The following is a 25253-nucleotide window of genomic DNA, read 5'->3' on the forward strand; positions in this document are numbered from 1 at the left end:
TTCGTTTGTGTTTAGCAGCAGAAATAAAGTCATAATTATCTGAGATGGCATAAAGGTGAGTAAATGATGACATCATTTTAATTTTTGTGCGAACTATTCCTTCAAACAAAATGAGAGAACGATTGACTGAAAGCTTCTTAAAGGGAGCTTTTTGACAGTCTCACATAATTTATGTTGTAACTAACCTATGGTAATTTGTGGAAACCATGATCATTTCATGAATAATCTAAAATTAATACATTACTACTCATTACTATTGAGCAAAAATATCAACATTTTCATGATTCGGGTTATGATGTAATGCTGCCACCCACTGCACTGGAGCGGAAGGCTGCAAAACAACAACACTGCTTCGCCAATAGGAAGTAACTACGTTAGACCTCCGTGTTCAAACACACTGTCAACGGATCAACAACAAAAACACAGAGCGAATCGCCGAACCGTTGTCATTGGTAAGACAAAACAAACAACTTTGAATAAAATAGCACATAATGCATGCATTTCGCTGTGTTGTGCCTATACATAAAGGGAGAGGCCATGCGTTGTAAATTAAATTATAGTAGTTCAACATTGTATGTAATTGTATTTTTATTCAAGCAAACAGTAGCATCGTAGTTATGCTCGCCAGTGGTCATCGTGCCTCTTATTTAATGACACGTATTCTCTTACATTTTGAACTACGTTTTAATGCAGCCGTTATGTTGTTTCTTGTGATAAATAAATATATTGCATCAACGCGCCTATTGGTTCGCTGTCGCCATCTTATTGTATCACTAGAATTTACTGTACATTACGCCTTTCTATTCTATATTTAGCGTAACACAAAGTCATACGGGGCTAGTTTAAAGGACATACGGGCTTATATTGCATATGCAGCATTGTTTAGTTTAGGAGCACTGAAAACTGACGACGCTCTAGAACAAAAACATTTAACACACTCTTTACAGAAGATTCCATTCTAGAACTGCCGAGTCTTGTCGAACAGCGCTCATACGAAACAAAAACGTTGTCATGGCAGCCGAGCATTTGAAAGTCAACAACAACTTGTCAATGCGCAAAGCGCAGCTGTTGACTCCTGAACCAAGGCTTATTTTAGGATACGGCGAGTCAAGTTGACCGTTTTCTTGCACAGGGCGACGGATTGTCAATTTTATCTGGAAACTTTGTAAGTGAAACTTTTGTTGTTGTAAGAAGTCTTAATAAGTAAAAATCTAGTCCCACCTACTATGGGTGTTTTATTCTCTCTCGCTCTCTCTCTCAAAAATAAAAGCTGGTTTGGTTTGGACAGACAAGCATTGTTGAAATTCAGTCATAATTAATTTAACCCATAAGTAAAATTGTCCAATAGCAGGGCAGTAATTAAGGTCATGTGATCATAAGATGGCAGCACCCAAGAGGGGACCCTCTCCATGTATAATAAAACAGCTTTTATAAGGTTACTGATATGGCTGTGAGTGCTCAATTTTATACATACGTTTCAAAATGACAACTAATATTTAGAAGTAAAACTGTTTTAATGAGGAAACACAGTGATTACTAGGGCTGCCCTCGACCAAAGATTTTAGAAATGAAAATGATTTCAGTTCCAGGGCTGAGAAAGAATGTACTTCATTAGAGAGAAATACCAAACCATAAAATATACATTTTACATGCACACGCACAAAGTGAGCCGCAGCAAGACTGGCAAAAGTGGTAATGATTCTGAATGTGTCTGAAAAACCAGCAAGGAGACTGTCTGAACATTTAGTTAATTTATAGAGAGAAATGTACATTAAGTTAAACATGCAGTAAGCGAGTTGCTAATTTAGCCTCCCCACTCCCCACGAACACTTGGATAAACGAATTAGCACATATTTATCTAGGTTATCTAACGTTAGAGCGAGCGGCCATGCTAAGTGTCTAACATTAGGCTATTGCATGTTTCAAATGATAAGCCATGTTTGAGGTTGATGAGTGATAAGCGAACGTTTGCCTGCAGAGTTTGCATGTCACCTTCTTGGGGGTCATCCTTTACCCTCTCAAAATGATCCCCCACTTTGGATTTCCTGCCTGACATAATTATTTACCACATGGACCAGCCATGTAAACGATCATGTCTGTCCGTTACTGACTGCGTGCCTTCGCCACTTCCTGTAGAGGTTTTATTTTCTGTGACCAACCGACCAATCAAAACTTGCTCGACCAAGACTCTTCTCATCGACTAATGTTTGGAGCTGCCCTAGTGTTCACCTTTTAAAGACTGGTTTTAGATCACTTGAACAATACCCACAAGCAGAGTAGCTCAGCAGGGCAATCCATTAGCAATAAAGATCTGTTTACTCCTACAGTGTTTTCTGTCAAGACAAAAGATACATATGTTCAGGGTGCCTCATACATTCAAATCACTGGAGCTTCCCCACTCTGCTTCCTGTGTAAAGCAACCGCATATAGGAGTCTAACAAAGCGTTATTGGATATGATTTCAAGGACAGATCTTTTCATACCGTGCTAGTGTTACCTAGTTTGTCTAGACATCATAAAGGGATAGAAGAATGATTGTTCTGTGACCACAAGTGCTCCGTGTGACACATGTGCATTATCTCATTTGCCACTTCTCCATCTTTATCTCTTTCTTGCTCTTCTGTTCTTCCACTCTTGGTCTCCATTGCTATTTTTGTGAGTCAAGGGCTGTGGGACAGCCCCAGCCCTGACCCAGTAGGCCGCAGTTTAAGAGATCCATTCCTGGATGCTGTACTTTCATAGCCGTCCATTTAGGATCAAAACAATAGAGGTGGCCCTCCATCAATGTGCTGATAATTGACCTCCAGATCTGGACAGGAGTAAAGACCTCATCTGTGAGTTAACACATTTCAGTATGTTTGGCTTTAACCTTGTAGCATTTTTCCTGATTCTACAAATCATTGGTCATTGTGCATTTTGATCGTCTGTAGACTAATGGAAGTTTCAGCTCTTTCAAATTTGTTGTACTTAACTTTTAGCTGGTTAGATATATTATCTTAGCTTGTATATTCCACACAATTCAACTGACACCCCTTTTCTCAATAAATCATACCTTTCAAGCTTTTGCCTTACACTGAATGCACATAACTGATAAACTACTTTGTTTTGTTGCATTAATTGGTCTGATACAACCACACATGACACACTTTCATCTCTAATTTTGTTCTGTTGAAGGTGTGAGAGTGGGACAAGAGGTGAGATGGAGTCGGAGGAGATAGAAGGGCGTACTTTAGTGCAGGTGATCAGTGAGAAGTACAGCCCTGACAATTTTCCTTACTGCCGTGGGCCAGGGGTCGGAGTGGTAATCCGGTCAAGCCCCCAGGGTTCACCTGTCAAAGGTGAGTGGTATTTATGGACTAAGGTAAAATGCTGGGCGGACTAGTTAAAATCATATATCTGCAGCCTGATGTGCTGGTAATAACACTGGTTTTACAGGTACAAAACATGTGTGTACAGGTTTGTATTTTTGAGAAAATAACGTTTATGCATGGTTTTTGAAAAAACTAAATTTTTAAGTCAGTGAAATAAGGCCATATAACACATACTAAATATTTTGCTACAAAATGATGTGAAAACCATCCTGATCACTCATTCATACAAAACAAAGACCCCTCCCCTGGGCCTATCAATGAGGAATGTGACAGAAAGAGAATGAATGTGAGGAGACTTAATGATCAAAATCAAGTTTTAAGTTAAAAGAAGTAATCTGCTCACCAATTCTGCATTTATTTGATCCAAAATACAGTAGAAACATTGTGAGAACACTTTTTACAATTTAAAAGAACAGTTTTCTATTTGAATATATTGTAAAATGCAATTTGTGATCAAAGCTGAATTTTCAGCAACATTACTGCAGTCTTCAGTGTCACATGATCCTTCAGAAATCATTATAAGATGCTGATTTTCTAATATTGGCGTATTTAAAGTGCATTTTACTAATTTAACCTGAACACATATTTGCAAGCACACGCTTTGTTGATGATAATGAGGCATTATAAACACTAGATAATATATAATCTAAACATTAATATTATTTTTATATCATATTACATATCATATTTATATCATACAGCATACAATTTAAATACCTGCTTTAGCTGAAACAGCATTTAAATGTAACTAAAACTTGCTTATTAGGACATATTTCAAATGTCAATACTCTGAATCCTGTCTGGCAAGTCTGAAATATGCTTGTGAACACAGAGATTGCTTAATGCTCACCCTTTTTATTTTCTTTATTTTACAGAAGCACAAGGCTTTGTTGTTATTGTGAGTGTACAAAAATAAAAGTAGACCCTTTATAGTCTCTAATGATGTCTTACACTTATCTGTATGCCCCAAAATGACCGTCGACCCCAGAGGGTTAATCCCTTAAACATTTTAAGGAAACTAGCGTTCTTGTTGACATTTCAGAATGGTGCTTTCTGCATGCTAAATGTACATGTAACGTGTACATTTTTGCTTAAATGTAAAGTAAAAAAGTAAAAATTTATAGGAATGTTTGTGTTACTCACAATTTGTATGTTTCTGAGTGAAATAAAAAAGGCACAATGTTCTTAATTTTAGCATTACAAATGCCATCAGTGTAACAGAACAGACCAGTTATACTTGTGAATCAACAAAACAATACAAAAGCAATTCGCAAAACTACACTAAACTTTGCCTCACTAATGCAAGTGGGTCTGCATTCATGTGTGGATTATTGCATCATATTTGTAATTATGGCTGGTAGCTAGTATCAGGTCTGTATGTACAATTCCACCACCAACCCTCCTCCAACCGCCCCCCTCTATTCTAATTTTTTTTAAGACTTATCAACCATATGTCAGCTGTAGGCTGAGTTTGAATGAAAAATGTAAAATATAAAAAAATAATTTGAGGGATCAATAAATTATGAATAATTTACTGCCTTTGCCTGATTAGATTGTAATCATGTAATCCATAAAAACTGTAATATGATTAAGACTATATAAAAATGTAACTAAATCTAATTACACTTGATTTTTGTATTCTGATTACATAATCAAGTCATGCCATTTTTATGTGTATACAGCTTTTCACAACACACATAATTTTAAAGCAGCTTTACAGAAAATAATGCAGTAACAGAAAATGAAGCTGTAATGGCTTTATTGTCTTAAAGTCATCAATGTGCGGTTTGATGAAAAACACGATTGTAGATTATGCCTTAAAGAGTATATTTGTTTTAGTATTATTTGTAATCCAGATTACATGCAATTCATTACTACCCAGCACTGGTCATCACATACTAAAGACGTTTCACCAGCACGATTGGGTACAGTAATCAAACCGTACAGAACCATGCTCGAGTTGAAATGCTGCTGGAAGCAATACTTACCGTGCTCAGAACCGTTTGACCCAATGGTAGAATAGCGTCTTATGAGAATAGTGACCCCTGTCTGTCACGCTCAGGAAAGGACAAAAATAAAACAAAATAAACCACTATATATCGATATGACTATATTCCAAGTCTTTTGAAGTGAAACATTTCTTTGTGTGATGAACAGAAAGAAATTTTAAGTCGTTGTTCACTATCAAATCTATTCATATTAATTAAGGAAAGCACTTGAATATAACAGCTGTGCCGACAACATCAAACTTCTTTGGTTTTCATTGCATCTCATGACCAATCGACATGTCATCCGAGACGCAATGAGTCAAAGCAGTGTTCTGGCTATAATTCAAGTTCAGCTCTATCGACAGCATCTGTGGCATGTTGTCAGTTACCACAGAAATATTTTCGAATTGTTGAGCCAAAATCATTTTCTGTTGTAATCGACAGGATGCAGTCAATATAGAGCTTCACTTGAATTAAACATGGAATATTCCTTTTAATTTTGTAAATGCACATTGTTTTTAAACCTTTTAGTATTGCTGAATTGCTTCTCAATTTGGATTATAGACAGAATATGTTTTACTTATATTGAGTGTCTGTGTGTTTGTGTCAGATCGTCTCAATCTGCCCAGGATCCTGGTTTTGGATGGTTGTGGTATCACAGAGGCCGGGGATGAGGAGGAGGTGGCCACTTTCTGTGCTCATGTGGTAGAGCTAGACCTCTCTCACAACCAGCTGAAAGACTGGGGAGAGGTGAGAAAACTGGGTTTGTGAGTCACAGGTTTTGTGTATTTTTGTGTGCATATAACATAAGGAATTATTTAACATGATTTTACCCATTAATGTCAGTAGATAAAAGAAAATTAGGAACACTATCAAGTGTAATTTTGAAAATGGTGAGATCATAACATTCAAAAGTACAATGGAATATATATTACAATACTTTTTTTTTTTTATATTGACATTAGTCTTTTTGCACATGTGCACGCACATATTACTTCATCTTTGAATAAAAGCTTAGCAAACTGTTTGCAATGCGATGCAGACTGTGCTCAGAGAGGAAATAAAAGAGTGAACATCTTTAGGTTTGGGTCATAACTTTTGCCAATAAAGTGTAGTCAGGCCACAGGGTCCCCTTTACTGTTTAGACTTAGACTTAATTCCTCTACAATTGAAGGGTGTTTAAATTGGCTTGTTCTCAACTGGTAGGCTGCGACCTAAAAATTTGTCACAGGTCTGTTCTGATAGAGCTGGAGATAGCATGGGAAAAAAAACGCTAAATGCAAAAAAATATTAAATGCAATTAACCATATAGGACCTGTCCCAAATGGCAACTATGCTCTTTTGGTCCTCCTCCGAGTCCAGACTTTGTTATCATATGCGATTGCAGACAGATGGGGCTCGTCTGCAAGGCCATAAGGGGGCATGAGTCATAAAAGTGTGCAACAACAAAACCCCATCTTTTTAAATATTTAGAGATCAAATGAACATGACTCCGACACCTAGATGGTTGCAGGCAGGTGCTTAGAACACTTAGAAGTGTAAAAACTCTAATACATAGGTCTCACATGCTGGCATAGCTTGCAAAAGTCAATACATTTATGTACAAAGACACACTTCTTCAGGAATATATTGTAGATCGCCAGCAGACCGACTATTTAAATAAATATAATACATTTTGCAAGCTAGTGTAGGAAAGTATTCATTCTTAAGGTTTTTTTTTATCAATTAAACACATCACATTAAATAGTGATTGGATATACACTTGAAAGCAAGAGATATGTAATTTATAACAATCAGAGAAAACAATTACTGAAATAAATATTAAATCCGCACTTGATATTGTTTTGTCCTGCATGGTTTATGGTTAACTTTCCCTAGCTGTTCTCCTGAGCTTCTTGAGCGACGACTATCTATGGATATTGATTAAAAGCTGTTTTTTAATATTGTTTTGTGGTTCAGTAATTCTGTTGAAAAAATTTCATGTTGTTATTGTTATGCATGTTATTCTATATTATGTTCTGTATATGCAATATCATTTTAATATTTCAGTCATTAAAGTTATACTGAATACATACATATTTGCAATTAAAATCATCTGGTGTGTATTTAATGCCTTACCATACACTGCATAATCAAATCTAAATTGAGAACATACTGCACTGCACTTGAATTATATAATATGATTTCTTTAACATTTCACTATTCTCCTTTCACTTTTGGTAAATAATAATAAAAAACAACGCATACATTTCTTTTTTTTTCTCCCCAATTTGAAATTCCCTATGCGCTCTATGTCCTCATGGTGGTGTAGTGACTTGCCTCAATCCGGGTGGCAGAGGACGAATCTCAGTTGCCTCCGCGTCTGAGACCGTCAATCCACGCATCTTATCATGTCACGCTATTCTCCGTGGCATCCAAGCACAACTTGCCACGTGCCCAACGGAGAGCGAGAACCACATTATAGCGACCACGAGGAGGTTACCCCATGTGACTCTACCCTCCCTAGCAACCAGGCCAATATGGTTGCTTAGGAGACCTTGCTGGAGTCACTCAGCATGCCCTGGATTCGAACTCACGGCTCCAGGTGTGGTAGTCTACGTCTTTACTCGATGAGCTACCCAGGCCCCCCAAAAATGCATAATTAAACAACATTAAAAGACTTGGGTTTTGTTTCCATATATGAAAAGAAAATCATATATTTCCATATGTAACACTGACGTAATTTTACCAAGGAGTGCTGTAAGTGATTTGAGTGGGCTATATTCTTAACGAGCAGGCTAATCGAATTGCAGTCAGTTTACAAAATGTAACTCAAAAACAAAGAAAGAGAAATGTTTAATTTTACACTATAGCTTCAATTAAATACAATTATGAGTAATGTGTTTTAAAAGTCATGAAATGTTGCATTTACAAAGTTATATAGTTATATATATATATATATATATATATATAAAAAGATTTTGTAGGATTCCTAAACATGCAATTAATGGAGTAACCATTATAAGATTTTGAGCCAATGGAATTGCTGTGATGTCAGATGATGACTCGATTGAATGCTAAAATGGCAACTGAAACACCCTATGTTCTTATGGACTTTGCGGGCCCCATTTGAATCTACCCTCCCTAGCAACCGGGCCAATTTGGCTGCTTAGGTGACCTGGCTGGTGTCACTCAGCACACCCTGGATTCGAACTCGTGACTCCAGGTGTGGTAGTCAATGTCTTTACTCGATGAGCTACCCAGGCCCCCAAAAAAAGCAAAATTAAACAACATTACAAGACATTCTATGGTTTTGTTTCCATAAATGAAAAGAAAAAGCATCAAGTCTGCCATTTTGGACTGGTCCATAATTATGATCAGGGGCATAGCTCGGAATTCTGGGCCCTCTGAATTGGATATTACTTTGGGCCCCCACCATTTTAATCATAATTTTTTTATGACAATTTTTATAGGATAATAATGGTCAGAATTTATATATGTAAAATCCATTTTATTCTTTGAGTTTATTTCTTTATTCACACCACTCTAAAGGCCCTGAACAAAAAAAACAACACGATGCCAAAATAAAAGGTCTACTACAAAGTCAAAAGAACCGATTTGAAATCAGTGACATCGGCAGGTTAACTAAAGGGTTAGCCAATTCAAAAATAAGTCATATGAATAGGTCTGCTCTATTTAGTGTATAAAGATGATTATAATGAAAATTGGTGTGCTAGGTTTGACTGGTTTTGTTGTTCATCTGTCAATATAAAACAGCATTTGGAATTATAAACACATCATTGTTTTGCAATTCGGAAAATGCTGATAAATCTCTAATGTCCAAACCCAGTGGTTGATTCCATTCCATAAATTTAAATTTTTAATTTTTTTTTTAATTACCAGTTTGTTCATTAGATTTTCTACATGGAATGAAGAGTTCACAAATGCAAATTATAAACCCAGTAAGGTTATTTTTCTAAATAACAATACATTGTTTACTTTTAAGGAGTAAAAGTAAATTAAAGTTGTTTACTCTTCTCTTCTCCATGAAGATAAGTAAGATCCTATCTTATACCCCTAACCTGGACTTTCTCAACCTGAGCATGAATCCACTGAGAGGGTCGAGTCTGGAGCCTGGAGCTGCCGAAGCCTTCTCTGGCCTCCGCCGCCTTGTCCTCAATAACACGCATGTCACCTGGGACATGGTGCACACGCTCACAGGAGAGATCCCAGAGTAGGTGTTCCTGTGTTTTTTAAAATGTCAATAGCCTCAGTCTGAATTTGTCAGTTGCTGCCCCCTGCAGACTCTACAGGGCTTTTTCTGACATGTTTGTGTGTGCTGTAGACAGTGTTTTGATGCTATACAGTACTTATTTATACTGGTAGTTTTCACTTCTTTTCGAGTCTTTTAAATATTTCATATTTTAGGCCTGTTTTTGCTGTATTCCACTTGATATGAACTTTGTCCACAGGTCATTTTGTCATGCACTAAACCTACTGTGTGTGTGTTGTTGTGGTTGTGTGTGTGTGTAGATTGGAGGAGTTGTTTTTGTGTCTGAATGAGTATGTGAGCGTAAGTGCGTCATCTGTACCATGCCCGTCCCTGCGTCTGCTGCATATCACAGATAACCAGCTGCAGGAATGGGCGGAGGTACGCAAACTGGGCCTCATGTATCCAGGCCTGGTGTCTCTTATCCTGGCTAACAACTCCCTTTCAGCTATCCACGAGCCCGAGGACTCCCTGCAGAGACTCTTCCCCAATCTTCGCTGCATCAACCTACACAATTCAGGTGCTGAATGTCTCTGCCTGTAGAGCACTTAAATGACTTAAAGCACTTGCACAAGCATCAATTGCAGTTAAAATTATATAACAAATACAATTATGTAATCATTTACTTTATCTCATGTTGTTTTAAGCTTTCCATATGACTTTTTTACTTCTGTGTACACAAAAGGAGTATAGTAACACGTCTAGCAAGCGGATCTTTTCCATACATTGGAAGCAGCTGCCGACTGTGCCTGTCAAGCACAAGCTCCAATAAGTCAAAAATGACCAAAAAAGTAGTCCATATGATTTGTGTGCCATGTTCCAAGTCAGACCAAGCTTGTTTTCCTGCATGACATGGATGATATAGGCTCAGCACACTAGACACCAAAGCAGGAGGAGGAGGAAAGGGCAGGTTATTTAGTTCTTGTGGGCCTCACAATGCTCCAATTTTTAATTTGTGACTAGTGAAAGAGAAACCGTTTCATTTTAGTAATATTTCCTTTTCTGTTATTCAGAAGGTCGTTAGCTTTCTATGGTTTTGAAATGCAAGTTCTGTACATTATTTAAGGAAATATAAGCATGTAGGCCATACTAGATTAAATTAGATAAGCATTAATAGACATTCAGCTGACATGTAGTTGTTTTTTAAAGGTCTAAGTTGCTGGGAGGACATTCAGAAACTGAATTTATTTCCAAAGCTTCAAGAGGTCAGAGTGTTGGGTATTCCTTTACTGCAGACCTACACAGATCAAGAGAGACGCTGCCTCATGGTGGCACAGTGAGTACACTTACATACACAAAACATTTAAACACTCGCATGCAGTTCATAAAAATAGTGGCCACTTTTGAATTATAAAAACTTTTACACAAACCACTTTTGTTGTTTTCTCCCTCACACACACAAACACACGTCCTTCTGCTGTGTTATGATACTGTAGATTGCCTGGTGTGACTGCACTGAATGGCAGTGTCATCACTGATGGAGAGAGAGAGGACGCAGAACGCTTTTTCATCCGTTACTATCAGGACTGCCCTGAGGACGAGCTACCACAGAGGTAACCCCACCTCACTCGATTTGTTAGGAAATTATTCATCATGGAAATATTAAATATGTGTAGTGACAAAGAGCAATTCCCTTCATTTGTTCCTTAAAAGAATACAAATGAAAACTCAGGTCTTATTTGTGATTCATGTTATTAATTTTCCGCAAGTGTTTGATATGTTTCCATCACATAAATCTTTTTTAGTCATATCTTACCAGTTCTATAATTGGTCTCTACTGTTGTAGCCATTACCAAGTCAATGGGCCTCATTTATGAAACATGAGCAGAACTAATCTTTGTGTAAATCGTTCTTAAAGCCGTTCATGAAAGTTTTTTTTTTCATAATGTTAGATGGAACGAAGTATATTTACACCTGCTCCCAACCATGTGTAAATCTTGTGTAAGACAACGTGTTGTGTTCTGTTCTTCAATGTGTTTTGTTCTTTCAGGCAAACTGCCATGACTACAGTTTGATAGAAGTGAAATAAAATAAGTAATGAAAAAAACGAACTAATAATTAGATGAGGGAAATTAAGCTTAAACAAACGTACATACATTTGTAAAAAAAAAAAAAAAAGCTTTTTCTTTTTAAACCTAGCTTATACTTCTTTAGAAACTTTTCTTTGCTGCTTGACATTTTTTTAATTTTTTTTTATATGAGCTCTATAATTTAGGTTCCATAATTGTGTATAGGTGTCAGTAAATCGCATTCAGGTAATAATATATTGTCAATGCTAATGATGTTATGCCCGTATATAAACACATATGCAACACAAAGAGGGAAAAAATTGAAAAAGCCCGCTGTCGTATAGCTGCAATTCTCCTAAATTCTTACAGCGTTTCAGTCAAAGATCTTCTTCAGGCATTCTATTAATTTCTATTAAGATTCTTCCAGTTGCATGTATATCACTGTTATCATCCAAGATGATTACCCATCATGTAATTTTACATGGGCTGCGATCAGAACCATAACCAGAAATTTTATGGTGGTGGACATCCTCCTGCCGGCGTTAACTGGACATTTTTTACACTCATGTCAAACCATTTTTATTGACTTTTTGCACTATTTGATTCACAATAGAGCCTCCAATGACAGCAATAACATGCGATGACAGTAAGTCCTTACTTTCTTTGAGGCGCTACTGTGCTTGCTAAATCTCAATTTTATGATGTGAATGCACTCCATTCATAAAATGATTTCATTACTGTTCCACATATGTTAACAACATTTAATAGCGAGTCTGGTGCCTTCTTTATAGGGCGTTTCCATGGCCATGGATTATGATAATTGTGATTGAACATGTAAACGCCCCCTATTTACGAATGTTTAGAATTCACTAACATACACATATTTTACTAACAAATCTGGGAAGAACACAGCGTTTGTGAATCTGGTGAAAAGTTTCGTAAAAGACCATTTTATATACAAATTACTCAGAATTTAATCATATATTTATGAAAGTTTCATGAATGAGGCCCAATGCTATTTTGCATTTCAATGCATTTTGCATTTCTATGCATTTTTGCATTCTCATTTTATGAGAATGTGCCTATTAAATATTTATATAAATGTACATTATTAAGGTTTTTAAGAGTGTTTTATTATGTACAGGCATTTATATTATAATTATATGCTGTAAGGTTTCTTGTATGTCTTTCTAATGCTCTACTTTTTGGGTTCTCTCAAAATAGGTCTTTATGATTGTGATTGTTTTTTGACATCCACAAGAAGCATATTGGGGGATTGAATTCCAAAAGGGCTACATCTCTAGTTTTATAATATTTATGAGCATTGTTGTAATGAGTGTTGTTTCATAGTATGTATAACTTGAAGGCATCTATAAAAACCCTGCTACCCTCTCTTTCAATATTTAAAAACTAATGTCTACTTTCCGTATAATACTTATATATTTTTCCTATTTCCTAATAATATGCATTCCATCTAAGCATTTTGCTGTAATTCAAGTTACATTCTCATAAGCCCTAGGTATATTATATGTTGACGTGAACAATCAGCATCTGTGTGTACCTGAACATGAGCCTGTCAAAGTATACTGCATGTGCATACACAGGTGGTTGGAGGATGCACGTAATGACTGCTATGGAATACCGGACTATTTGTCTTCAGGAGTATAGCCCCATAAAGATGTCTTTATAGTCCTTCAGACTTGAGTTTACTAATGCAGGTATCTCCTGACCTCCTCACAAACACGCTCTTGACTTGCACATCCACTGTTGTTGTTTTGACCTTTATCTACTGATGTTTAGTGGCAATTACATCTTCTACCACTTCTTTGTGAGAGCAACGGCTCACATGTGAGTGTTCCCACCTTGTGGATCCAGGCGTATGTACATTCTTCATGTTTAAAGACGTGCGGTTAGAAAAATCAGGCTGCGCACGTTCAGTGCTCTAGCACTCTGCTGATGACGAGATTTGCGTCCTGTATCTGATCGAAGTATACTTTGGGCTTTATAGTCATTTCACAGACACTAAAGGTTAGTTTTAATTGTTGATCTTTCTAAATAGTCTATATATTCTTAAAGATTTCTATCAGTTAGTATTACTTGTATAGGAATGAGCATGAACTTTGTGACTATGGAACTCAAATATGCGAATATGCCATCAGGCCCTTTCCCACTGCAGGAACTAAAGCATGTTTTAGGTACTTTTACCCGGCACTAGTACTTTTAGTCGATTTCGCACGAGGAACTATAGTTCCTCTTAGCCATTAAGAGGGACTTTAGACTGACTTTTTAGCTCCTACTATGGAGTAGGTACTTCTGCCCTCAAAAGAGGGACTGTTGGAGGTGCTTGTGAGGAGCCTGTGATTGGTCAAACATGTATGATGCGCAAAGCAATGAGAAGAGTGAAGATTCGGCAGCCGCTATGAGTAAACAAACTTATAGCTGCTATTTAGTGATCTGCGCTAATAATTTAATTCCCTTAACAGAAATAACTTGAAACCAACAAAGCATCCAAAGAGTCTCATCAGGTGTGCTTTTCCTCTATAGAGCTCTCATCTAGAATGATACAAAGGGAAAAGTACCGGGACTTTATGGTTGGAAACTGGCTATTGTATAAACTTTTAGAGAACCCAACCTCCTCTTTCCAGATTATTACAACCTTTCATGAATACATATTTGACTTTCACCTCTTTTTCTTTATTCTATCACCTCCAGTTATCCAGGTGACATTTAACAGTCCCATCTTGCATATCTTCTGGCCTCCCCCTATTCCTTCAGTGCTCCCTATTTTTGGGGAAAATTTCAGGGATATTCTGGTGGTTCTTTCTGGGGATATTTTGTAGGACCTGTGCTGGCCAAAGGCACTGTAAATGGATTGCCTGCGTTCTTTTGCCCACCCCATTCCACTTAACCTGGGAGAGTGTATGGCAGACTTTTCCAGTTGTTGTGGCAAGCCCCAACCTCCAGCAGGGGAGTCTAACCTTTGGGAGACAATGTGTCCACTCTCTCCCTCCTCAAAGACAGCTTTGTACTAGAATACTCCAATCAGAAAATCGTTACACAAGGTGGCAGTTTTATTCGTTCTTCTCCCCCTTATATCCCTCTCTCTCTCGCCATGCTCTTCTCACCTGCCCCTTTTCGTTTGCTTTATGGGGATTGAGTTAGCAGGAGGATTTGTTCAAAAGGGGATGGAATGACGTCCCTGACTCAGTCTCTCTTTCTGTTTTTTCTATTGAGTGATATAGATGCTTACACCTTGTGTAACGCTGTTGCCTTTGTTCTGGAATGGCTCACACAGACCTAGTGAATTGACTAAGTTGTGCAAACTGTTATGACACTGGAATTCCTGCTCTAGTACTAGATGGTTGAGAAAATGGAGATGTGGGCCTTTCTCAGAACTAGTGGCCTTTTACGTAAGATGCTGAATTAAGAAAGATCCAGTCTCAACCATTTAAAAAAAAATTAAGACTGGTTTGAAAAATCTTAACTGGTAACACATGCAAATGGATGATTCTCACAAAACTTGTCAAGAAAATGTCTTGGTCCTATTTTAATTCAAAGTCAAAAGAAACAAATGAGAAATTATATTTTGCATATAGAAAATGTTGCCTAATTTTAGGACAATTAAGATTTTTTACATTTTTACATTATTTTCCTAAAAATGTTCACGCACAACACCAAAAATACGATATTTCCATTACTGCAATTTGCAAAAAATATATATATTTAAATTAAGAATTTATACATCATAGTTGTACAGCTGTTAATATTTTCTGGTTTTAATAATTAAAAAAAATATTGTACAATATTTAATAGAAATGGTAAAAAATCAATAAAAATACAGTAAAACAAATTGCGTTTGTGGGGGTGGGGTAGGTTTGCTTAAAGGGTCATGAAACCCTAAAAGACATTTTTTGAGATGCTAACAGTACATGTTGCTCATCATTCAGTACAACAAAAGCACACGTTTAATACTGAGGAGAATATGGTTAAATTAAATATTAAATTTTTTGTGCCATTTAGTACTTTCGGTTTAAATACGAAAGTTGAAGCAAAGTCACAAAATGTGACGTATATGCGTAAAATCTGAAATGTGATAGGTTTGAGAGTCATGAGTCATGTTCGAAGTCGTACATCGAAAGTCGCGTTTGTTTCTGAGCATTTCTCAACATTGTTCATGAGAAGGAACCCTTCCAGGCTGGAACCACTGTCATGCCACAGAACAAAAATGTACACTAAACATTGTGGTGAGATCAAAACCACTTGTCAGAATGGACTGCAGTCCATAACCAGACTGGAGCAAGCATGTTTGTTGGCCGCAGTTCTGCTACTCACACCTCAAAAATTAAGCAGCTGTTTGTTTAGATGCACATAGTTCATAGTGTCTTCTCTGTGCATCTGATCATGGACAGGATAACACAAGGGCTTGTTCAAAAACAGAAGACAATGATGAAAAGGAAAAACCTCATGTCAACTCTCTTTTTGGTTTTCTTTTGCTTTGTGCAAATGTTAACTGGATTTAGGCTTTCATGATTTACTGGCGTTACATCCTGTACGTCCTTGTATAATGGATAACTTTACACTGACAAGGTTAGTAAGCGATTTTATCACACTAGAGTCATGTAAACATGTATTTCTGTTTAATTATTGTTGCTAAATTTTTTGAAGCAGTGAATACTTAATGTTTTGTGTATTAAACCTTCGTGGTATGCGTCTAACTGCAGGCTTTTTTTCTTGAAAAAATAATTTTCTGTGCTAATCAACACTATGCCACAAGTGCTGTCAATAGAGTTTATCGTGTATTAAACCCAAACAAAGCTATGTTAAGTCTCAAAGCAGTCCTTGTATTCTTTGCAGTGTCTGCTCTGAGTGCTGTTCTCACCTCATTTTTAAAAAGTTTGAACAAAACACCCAAGTCTTTGGTTTGCTAACAGTTCTATCTTCTTCAGCCTTCACACATTCTTTTGTCCCATGATTGATATACAGCATGTAACTACCCATGTTGTTTCTTGTTTTTCTCCATCTCTCTCTTCCTGTTTCTTTCTCTTGAGGGAAAGCCACTTTCCCAGAAGGATGAGTTTGAGATGAGAGTTGGCACTGGCGAGTGAAAGGGCAGGTGCTGAAGTCGATGGTAAACTGTAGATATGGGCTAAGGTTGCCCCTTTTTGAACCCAACCTGCTCTCTCTATCCCCCTTGGGCAAAGATCAGAGCTTAGGCTATGTTACCAACTCTGTGATAAACCTCTGAAAGAGGGCAAAGATCTGTGGAACAGCAAAACAGACGAACAGAAGGGAATTATGCCTACCTGACCTCAAACACACTTTTGGACGGGGCCTCTTTGAATTCATGAGATGCAGCCAATGCAGAGACCTATTCAGACTAAATTAAGAGTTTCAAACTGGTAGCCTAAAATAATGGATAGAACACATAAGAGACTTTTTAAAGTGACTCTAAAGTAACCTTAGTAGCATTTACGGTTGCTTAGACATACACTTAAGGCATAAGTAGGCATGTGAATGTTATCTTTAGCTAACGCTGAGGAGATTTCAGCAATGGCTAGAGTAATTCAAACCCTGCACTGCTTGATTGCTCACATTGATTTTCTAGATGAGGCCATTTTATTGTATGCCTCAGAATATCCCTCTGAAAGTTTACAAAACAACCGTAATTTTTTCGATGTTGAAATACTTTCTCGTATCCCACCTAAATAAGCAGAGTCAACTATAAGTAAGCCATTCCTAGGATGATTTCACCTAAAATTGTAAACACTGTGGCTTTGTGGCACTTTCAAATTATTTCTTTGTTTGAATGGCCCGTCAGGCCCAACACAGCAAGACGTGTATACACATAATCAGTGGTGAATATTATTCAATATTATTCAATAGTAGAGGACTGGAGGAGAAAAATGTCAGTGTGTCACTGCTCGTACATGCCCATTTAAGTTAGACTGAAGCTCGATGAGAGACTTTGAAACTTAAGAAGATAAGTGGAGGGAGTTAGCAGCCACTTTAGTGTCCATCACGAAAGATGTCGATGCTAAAGATGTCAAGAGATGGTATAATAATTACAGCTAACATGCTTGTTGTAAGTGTTCCAATAGGGAAAAATCCAGCATGCTTATAGACTTCCTGTTCCCATATATGTAATGTAAGGGCAGTTTTAACACATGTGAAAATGGGTAATTTAAGTGTATAGTTCATTTTACATTGGGATGGCTATGGCCTAAAGGTGCAGGACCTGTGTTGCTGGGTTAATAATGCTTTGCTCAGACAGTCTGCAAACCTTTTTGTGTATCTGACTCAAATACATGTATTTTTTGTTGTCTGAACGGGAAAAAGAAAAACACGATCCAACAAACCAATCTAAACCACATTCCTATGTTGTTGTTTTTTTTTTTTTATTATTCAGAAAGCCACATGTATGTAATATCATACACAATGTGTAGTATTGTCTATAGTTGTGTTCGAATTCACAAATTTTCACTCATAGTGAATTTAAGTGATTTTGGACAGTATACAGTTGCCCAAACAGTATTTTGACTCTTTTAAGTTGGTGCCACAATAACCGACTCCAAATAACTCGATTTTTGGCAAGGGTGTCACACTTACCAACTATTTTGTAGAGATGACATACCGACTCCCCCCTACTGTCTCTGATTTCCTGTTGCATGAGCTTGCCAAAATGACAACTGGATTACCACATGAACATAAATAACTGTAATAGAATGATTTAGGATGCGATTCATGAAGTAACTTTACCTTGTTGTAAATACATTGTGTGATTGTGTATTTATACCCTTGATGTTTGTATGTTCAACAAAAAGAGACTCTTCTGCCTCCACTTTCTGATTTTATTAGTCATTTATGTATAGGAGGACCTACAATTCTTGTTTGTGATGATGTGCGGCTGTGAGTGGGATCGCTGATGAAAATATTCAGGGGTGCGTTTCCAAAAAGCATTCAACTATAATTCAATCGTTATCAACATGGTTAAACGATTTGGTGTTTCCCGAAGACATTCAGTTCTTTACCTGTGGTTAGAAGTATAGTTCCTTGTTAGTTTGCCATGTGGACATCATTTGACATCGCTGAGGCTTCAATATCTTTCATTATGTCAAGACTTCGACCACGTTGACATGCATTTAAGAGAACTATTTATTCCGGGGTTTTGGAGAAAGCAGCGATCTGAAACATCACGTTTCAACGGCTGTTAAGATAAAGTGCTTTATCACACACAGTTTCTGTGGGAGAACATGGCTTTTATGTGTTTATTAATTAATATGTTTTTGAAGAGTGTACAAGTGCATATGAGCTCAAGTGCAATGGGGAACACTGAAGTCTGATGAGAGAAATCCATCTATTGCAGCACAATGCATCTGTCGCATTTGCGTCTTCAGCGGCTTTCTCGAATTAAATGGCTTTCTGGTGTATGTGTAAATGAGCTATTATAATTTAATATTTGCAGAATTTATTTTATCCACCCCTTAATAACGTCACTGATGACAGCTCAACAATGTGGTTTGAACAGTGGATGTGCAACATAGTTACTTTGGTTTCGGGCTGTCGTGCACGGTCCCCACGGTCATGGAAAACCTGAAAAAGTAATAGAAATTAATTAAATCTTCAAAGACATGGAAAAATCATACAATTTTTAAAAATATATCATGTTATTTAGAATACCTGACCAATTAGAGACAATGATGTGCCGCTAATCCCCACCCATTTTAGGATTCATGCAATGTGTTCATATGGATTAAATTTAAAATGAAATGTTTTCAGTTTAACTTTTATCAAACAATGTTGTAGTTTTGTAGTCTAAGATTCTTTATCTCCACCATGCCTTTCCATTAAACACTTTCCTCGGTTCATTCAGGGTGACTGCCATTGTAATACATGTCCTGAAATTTGCTTTGGATTAAACGTTTTTGCCAAAATATACACAATTTCTTAGATCAGAGGAGATATCAGTTATATTAAGTTGTAGATAGGCCATATATCAAAATATCTACATTTTGATCTTATGTCGATTGTGTCTCTAAAGTCTGTAGTTCAGATTATCTACCTGAAAACCGATCGCATTGTTTTTTATGCCATCAACAACTGCAGTATCTACAGTAGAATCACTGTATACTGTATGGCTCTACACTGAACTCGGTGCACTGCACAGTAGCGACTGTCTGGACCCATCTTTGAGACTGATGTGTGCACTTTTCCAAGGAATCCAAGGCAGCTTGGTTATCACAGCGAACACCATTTGCCTTCATTTAAGTAGCTTAGCCACACTAAATGGGAACCTTGAGTGAGACTGTTCTTTCTCTCAGACAGAGTGGCACTTTGTATAGAGGGGGGGCAGTATTCCCATGGTGAAGGCAGGGAGCCACAGGCACCTACCCAGGCTAAGGCTCTGCTTTGTGGGGAGACTCTTCTGGACAGGCTCGGGAAATTACTTTGATTGGCTGTGTCGGTTACTGTAGCCCACTAAAGCTTAAAGACTTTTTGTGGAGATTTTATTTAATTGTTCCTGCCGATCTCCTCTTATCTTTCCCACAATCCTTCAGCAAGACGGGAAGGGAGGGAGGGAGGGTGAAAGGGGTGGTGGTGAGAACTTTCTCACGGTTTAAAAACTTTACAAACACACAAACAGGTACACAAACACACAACCATGTCTTCACACAAACACACTATGATTCCTTCCTGATTGTACTGATTGTAATTATGTCTGTAAAATTATTTAGTTTCTTTCTTTAACATTTGAGTGTGATTGACAAATTTGATGAAAACCAAGTCCACCTTTTGTCAGTTTTTTCAAGCATATTTAAAGTAGAAGACTGTTAGTGTGCATTAACAACATTTGCATGACTCATTAGCTCTGTTATATAACCTAATTGTTTTCTACTGCCTACATAGGCAGGATGCATCATAAAACCACACAAGTGACTGATAAGGAACAATTTACAACTCTGCATCATTGCACTCCTAATGTGAAGTGCATGGAAGATCGACTCACAATTAGGGTTTGATATAACACAATGGACCCTTTTCAAGGGCTGTGATGACGTGGTTGCACCTTATTTAGCAGAGTTAATCAAGCAAACATGACATTTTCCATTTTGTATTATTTAATGTAATATTTAATATTTATAATATTGTTCTTTGTGTTGTATTACACTGGAATTCATTACTGCTGCTGCTCTCAGTTTTTCCCTCTTTTGGAAATTCGTGAAAAAGTAATAAGTAAATTTTTTTGTAAATGGGAATGCAAAAGTTGAACCATTTTTATTTAAACCTTTCAATATTAAATTAAACGTAAGTATATTTATTATCAACAAATCTCTCAACTTGACTGCCATCTTGGATGATTTTTTTTTCAGAGCTTGTCAGCAAAGGATACATGTGATGCTGCTGTAGAATGTAGAAGTCAGCATAATGTTGCTGCCAAACTTTTGAAACAGCCTTTGCATTCGGACCACCTTAAAATGTAAATGGTACACAAGGTTTAGTAACAGTGTTATTGTGTGCTCCCCATGTTTGGTTTATTTACAATCTTTTGGTCAAATCCACTTCAGAACTTCCTACAATTGGTTTTTAACATAGATGTGTTACTGGCTGTTGTAACAAAAAAAATGCATAGATTTGATCCAACCGAAGACATTGAAGTTGACTTACTCACATGATCTTCTCCTAACTGCTGTCCACTCTTTTCAGGTACCACACTTTGGTAGCACAATATGGTCACCTAGCCCCACTTGCAGAGGTGGATCTGCGCCCACTCTGCCATGCTCAGGTTGAGGTCCGTTTTGGGGAGCAGACAGAGCCCCTAGAGCTCAGACTGGATCAGACTGTGGCAGACCTAAAAAAGCAGTTGAGAGCCATGATCCAGCTACCTCCAAACAAAATACGTGTGTACTACATCGACCGGCAGCTCGGCTATGCATTAGAGCCTCAGGAAATGAAATATGGAGTTCGAGCACTTCATTCCTACAGCATCCGAGATGGAGATCAGATCCTGGTGGTGCCTAAGACACAGTGACAAAAGAGAGCTGAACCCACTGCAAAAAAAAAAAAAAAAAAAAGAGATGTCTCTTCAACGCTGGACTATGAGGGGCATCTTGTTCAAGTAAAGGCAGTTGAATGTTGTGCACTAAGACTGTGCATAATTCAATAGTCTGCTTTATGTTCAGGACAGAGAGAGAAACAGCGCTACTAATAGAAGGTCCCTAAAAAAGACTTTGGATTCGGGATACAAAGCTTTCTTAAACTTCCACTGCTCTGTTTTCTGCTTCATGGATGTGTGAATCATCCATGAAGCAGAAAACAGAGCAGCGCTGTGGACTTTTAAAGAACTGTTTTAACCTTATTTAAGTAATAGTTTTCTTGTGCGTTTATGAGAATGCTTCTCAGGAATTACCAATATATATCTACCCTAAAGAGCATTTTTACCAGCACAATTCCAAGGTACACATATTATATGAACATTTAGTCTCACACAATCTACAGCTGTCGTATTGTGGATGGATTTATGGGAGGGGCATATCGGAAGTCTCCAATTGTAACACCAGCCACAAAGCCACTTCCTCTCTTCTTGAATTACAACAGAGTCAGCTACAGGTCTGAAACCCTCCAGGGTTTGTAAGCGTATTTCATATACACGCTTTACATCCACAAACCTGGCTCCTAGCCATCATAACCCCCCACTTCTCATTTGTGTAAAGAGTCCTTGGAGTATGCAGGTGGATACATACAGAGCATGTGCTGTTGGGTTCTACACCAGCAATTCCAGCATTTTTGGCCCTTGTTTGAAAGAAAGAAAACTCTGCAAAACAGACCAATACGAATTAAATCAAGTGATGACCTGTGCAACACTTTGGCAGGCATATTTATATTATAGCTTTAAAAAAAATTATTATTAACTATTTAAAAAATGCCTCAACATTTTATAGGATTTACATAGTCCTCTGCCTTCGTTTGTTGAGCATTAGGGTACAGCCAAAGATAAACAGTACTGTGCAAACTTTTTAGGCACTTGTGAAAAATTTTGCATAGTGAGGATGTCTTCAAAAATAATGACATAAATAGTTTTCGTTGATCAATTAACGTCATACTAAGTCATACTAATTGGTTATTGGCAGATAGGATGTTCAAATCTTCTTTGAGAATTCACCACAGTTCTTCTATCTATTTCGGCTGTCTCAATTGCTTCTGTCTCTTTATCCAATCTCAGATTGACATGATGTTTAGTGGGGGTCTCTGTGGGGGCCATGACATCTGTTGCAGGGCTCCCTGTTCTTCTATTCTAATCTTTTCTATTTGAAAAGTAATGTTTGGGAGTCTTACGTTTAGATTTCCTATTGACACACTAAAGCTGAAGATATAAATAAACATCTTAAGACTAATGCTTTTGTGAAACATCTTATGTGCCTACAACATTTGCACAGTACTGTATATATCGTCATTCTTTTTTATCTATAACAGTATAAATGCTTTTCAGTGCATTCAGAGAACGTGATTTTTCATTGCCATGCCCCTGTTCAGTCTGAATCTAAATTGTATTAAGTAATTTGAGAATGTCCCACACAATTGTAATATGTTACTGTAAATGTCCCACAAAGATGGTTTCAATAACTCATTTTAAAACATCTTAACAAATCAACGTCTTATTTCAGTACATATCAGTATATACATTTTAGGAGATGGATTACAAGGGGTTGTCCTGTTCATTCCCATACCGTTTCCCAGCAGAATGGCTATAATGTTGGAGTGACTTATATAGCATAGACTCCCTCTTTAGTTACCAAGTTCTCCCTATGCAACCCTATACCAGTGTAGGGTGTTAACAGGGAGCTCAGAATCCATTAGGGGTTCAGATTAACTGAAGCGGTTATGTGTATATTACCCCTATTGATAGGAGAAGAGCTTGCATGGATATTATAATCAGACATTGAGAAAGCGTTGTTACAATGTAACCACATATGTCAAACTGATGATTTGTTATTGTCGTATTGGCAAAGACACAGTGCCCAGTCCAGCTCCTGTTTATGCTCAAATCTATACAGTTGTGCTCATCGGTTCCATCACTGTTTCATTTCTGTCCCATCAATGTAAATTGAGCTTGATTGTCATATTTTTTGCCCAAATCCTATGATTACACCATATTGTTGCCACATTTATTTGCCTCCTCCCTGTGTAATTTTACTCTTCGCTGATCATTGGAAATCCTTAAAATGCTTTGGAATGTCCTCATTTGGATAGTAACCTTGAACTATGGCAATGTCTCACTAGTACCACAATGTTTGATTTTTCTTTCATACACAAATTATAGTCTGTTCACTTTCTGCACCCCTTTATCTGGGCTTTCAGTGGTGCCTGTGTCTGTACAAGTTTCTCACTGCACATGTTCTGTTCCCTTTGTGTTTGGTTGTGGTGAAGACACTTGATCCTCTCTGTTCTACTCCCAAAGGGCATCTGGCCTCTAATGCCAAAATGTTGTAAACAGAGCAGGTGCTGAGATATTTACTTTATTATTGTTGGGTCTGTATAATGGGTTATTCTGAGTTTTAAAAAGGTCATTGGCTTGTGCCATGGATACTAATGCAGTGTTAATGATTATGTGAATGTTGACATGGGAGATAGTTCTCCCAAAGGTGTGATATTTGTGTTATTAATTGAATGGTATTTAATGCTACTATGAAATTCTGTGTAATGAGATACAGAAAAATAAAAATAAATAGTAGCCAAGGCTTTGCATGAAATTCATTGAGTCTTATTGTCCAATTTTGTTCAAAAGTGACTTATTGAAGTTGTCGATGTAATGGCACTCTTCTATGTAATTACATTTGTTTAATTATTAAAGGCCATATTGCAATGTTCATTCTAAATGAACAGAAATTAGTTAAGGCTAGGGTATACTTTGATTTTATACATTATGACTAGTTCATGATTGAGCACTCTAGCCTTTCAAAGGATACTCTTTTGATCGCAAGCCTTTACAGATGCATTTAACACAAGCGCACTACAACTGCATTGTGATACTCTTTAGTCCAGTTAAATGGGTAGTTCACCCATAAATTACAATTCTCCCATTGTTTACTCACCCTCATGATATTCCAGGTGTGTATAACTTTCTTCAACAGAACACATTTGAAGAAAATAGAAAAAATATCTTATCTCAGTAGGTCCTTAAAATGCAAGTGAATGGAGATTTTTCTTTTGAAGCTCCAAAAATCACAGACAGTCAGCATAAATGTCATTGATACGTCTCCAGTGTTATTAAATATGGCCTTTAATAATAAAACAAATTAATGTCTTCTAAAACAATGCGATCACTTTTGGTGTGAAAAAAGATAAATATTTAAGTACTTTTTAACTATAAACCATATTTCTGTTAGGTTTCATGAGAGGGTGGAGTCCAAGCGGTCTCTTGTGTGATGTATTCGCGTTGCCATAATACAGATGTAATCTCACATTCTCCACTCGGTTGAGACATCCAAGTTGCACACAAATGGACCATTGTGAGTAAAGTAACTGATACTGTACATTTTCATTTTTGGGTGAACTATCCCTTTAACTTATGGCAAATGGGCAGACAACAAAAATGGGCTGTATGCGTGGATTGTGCTGATGACAAATTCTGCGTTGAGCAC

General features: G+C 37.2%; 1 protein-coding gene across 3 annotated transcripts; it reads left to right on the plus strand.

Annotated features, from left to right (window-relative positions):
• The first annotated feature begins 303 nt into the window (after window positions 1-303).
• LOC127637551 (tubulin-specific chaperone cofactor E-like protein) lies at window positions 304-24355 on the plus strand. Of its 3 annotated transcripts, none has more exons than XM_052118657.1 (9): window positions 320-452; window positions 2665-2833; window positions 3174-3337; window positions 5969-6108; window positions 9390-9571; window positions 9871-10127; window positions 10757-10883; window positions 11044-11160; window positions 21319-24355. In XM_052118657.1, the coding sequence occupies exons 3-9, from the start codon at window positions 3199-3201 to the stop codon at window positions 21641-21643; spliced, it is 1287 nt and encodes a 428-aa protein (XP_051974617.1). In that variant the 5' UTR covers window positions 320-452; window positions 2665-2833; window positions 3174-3198; the 3' UTR covers window positions 21644-24355. The 3 variants fall into 3 exon arrangements, with proteins under 3 accessions (XP_051974635.1, XP_051974617.1, XP_051974626.1); XM_052118666.1 differs by having other exon boundaries at window positions 376-452; window positions 2660-2833; XM_052118675.1 differs by lacking the exon at window positions 2665-2833 and having other exon boundaries at window positions 304-452.
• Window positions 24356-25253: the final 898 nt, after the last annotated feature.

This window comes from Xyrauchen texanus, chromosome 4, assembly GCF_025860055.1.
Source record: "Xyrauchen texanus isolate HMW12.3.18 chromosome 4, RBS_HiC_50CHRs, whole genome shotgun sequence".
Classification (NCBI taxonomy): domain Eukaryota; kingdom Metazoa; phylum Chordata; class Actinopteri; order Cypriniformes; family Catostomidae; genus Xyrauchen; species Xyrauchen texanus.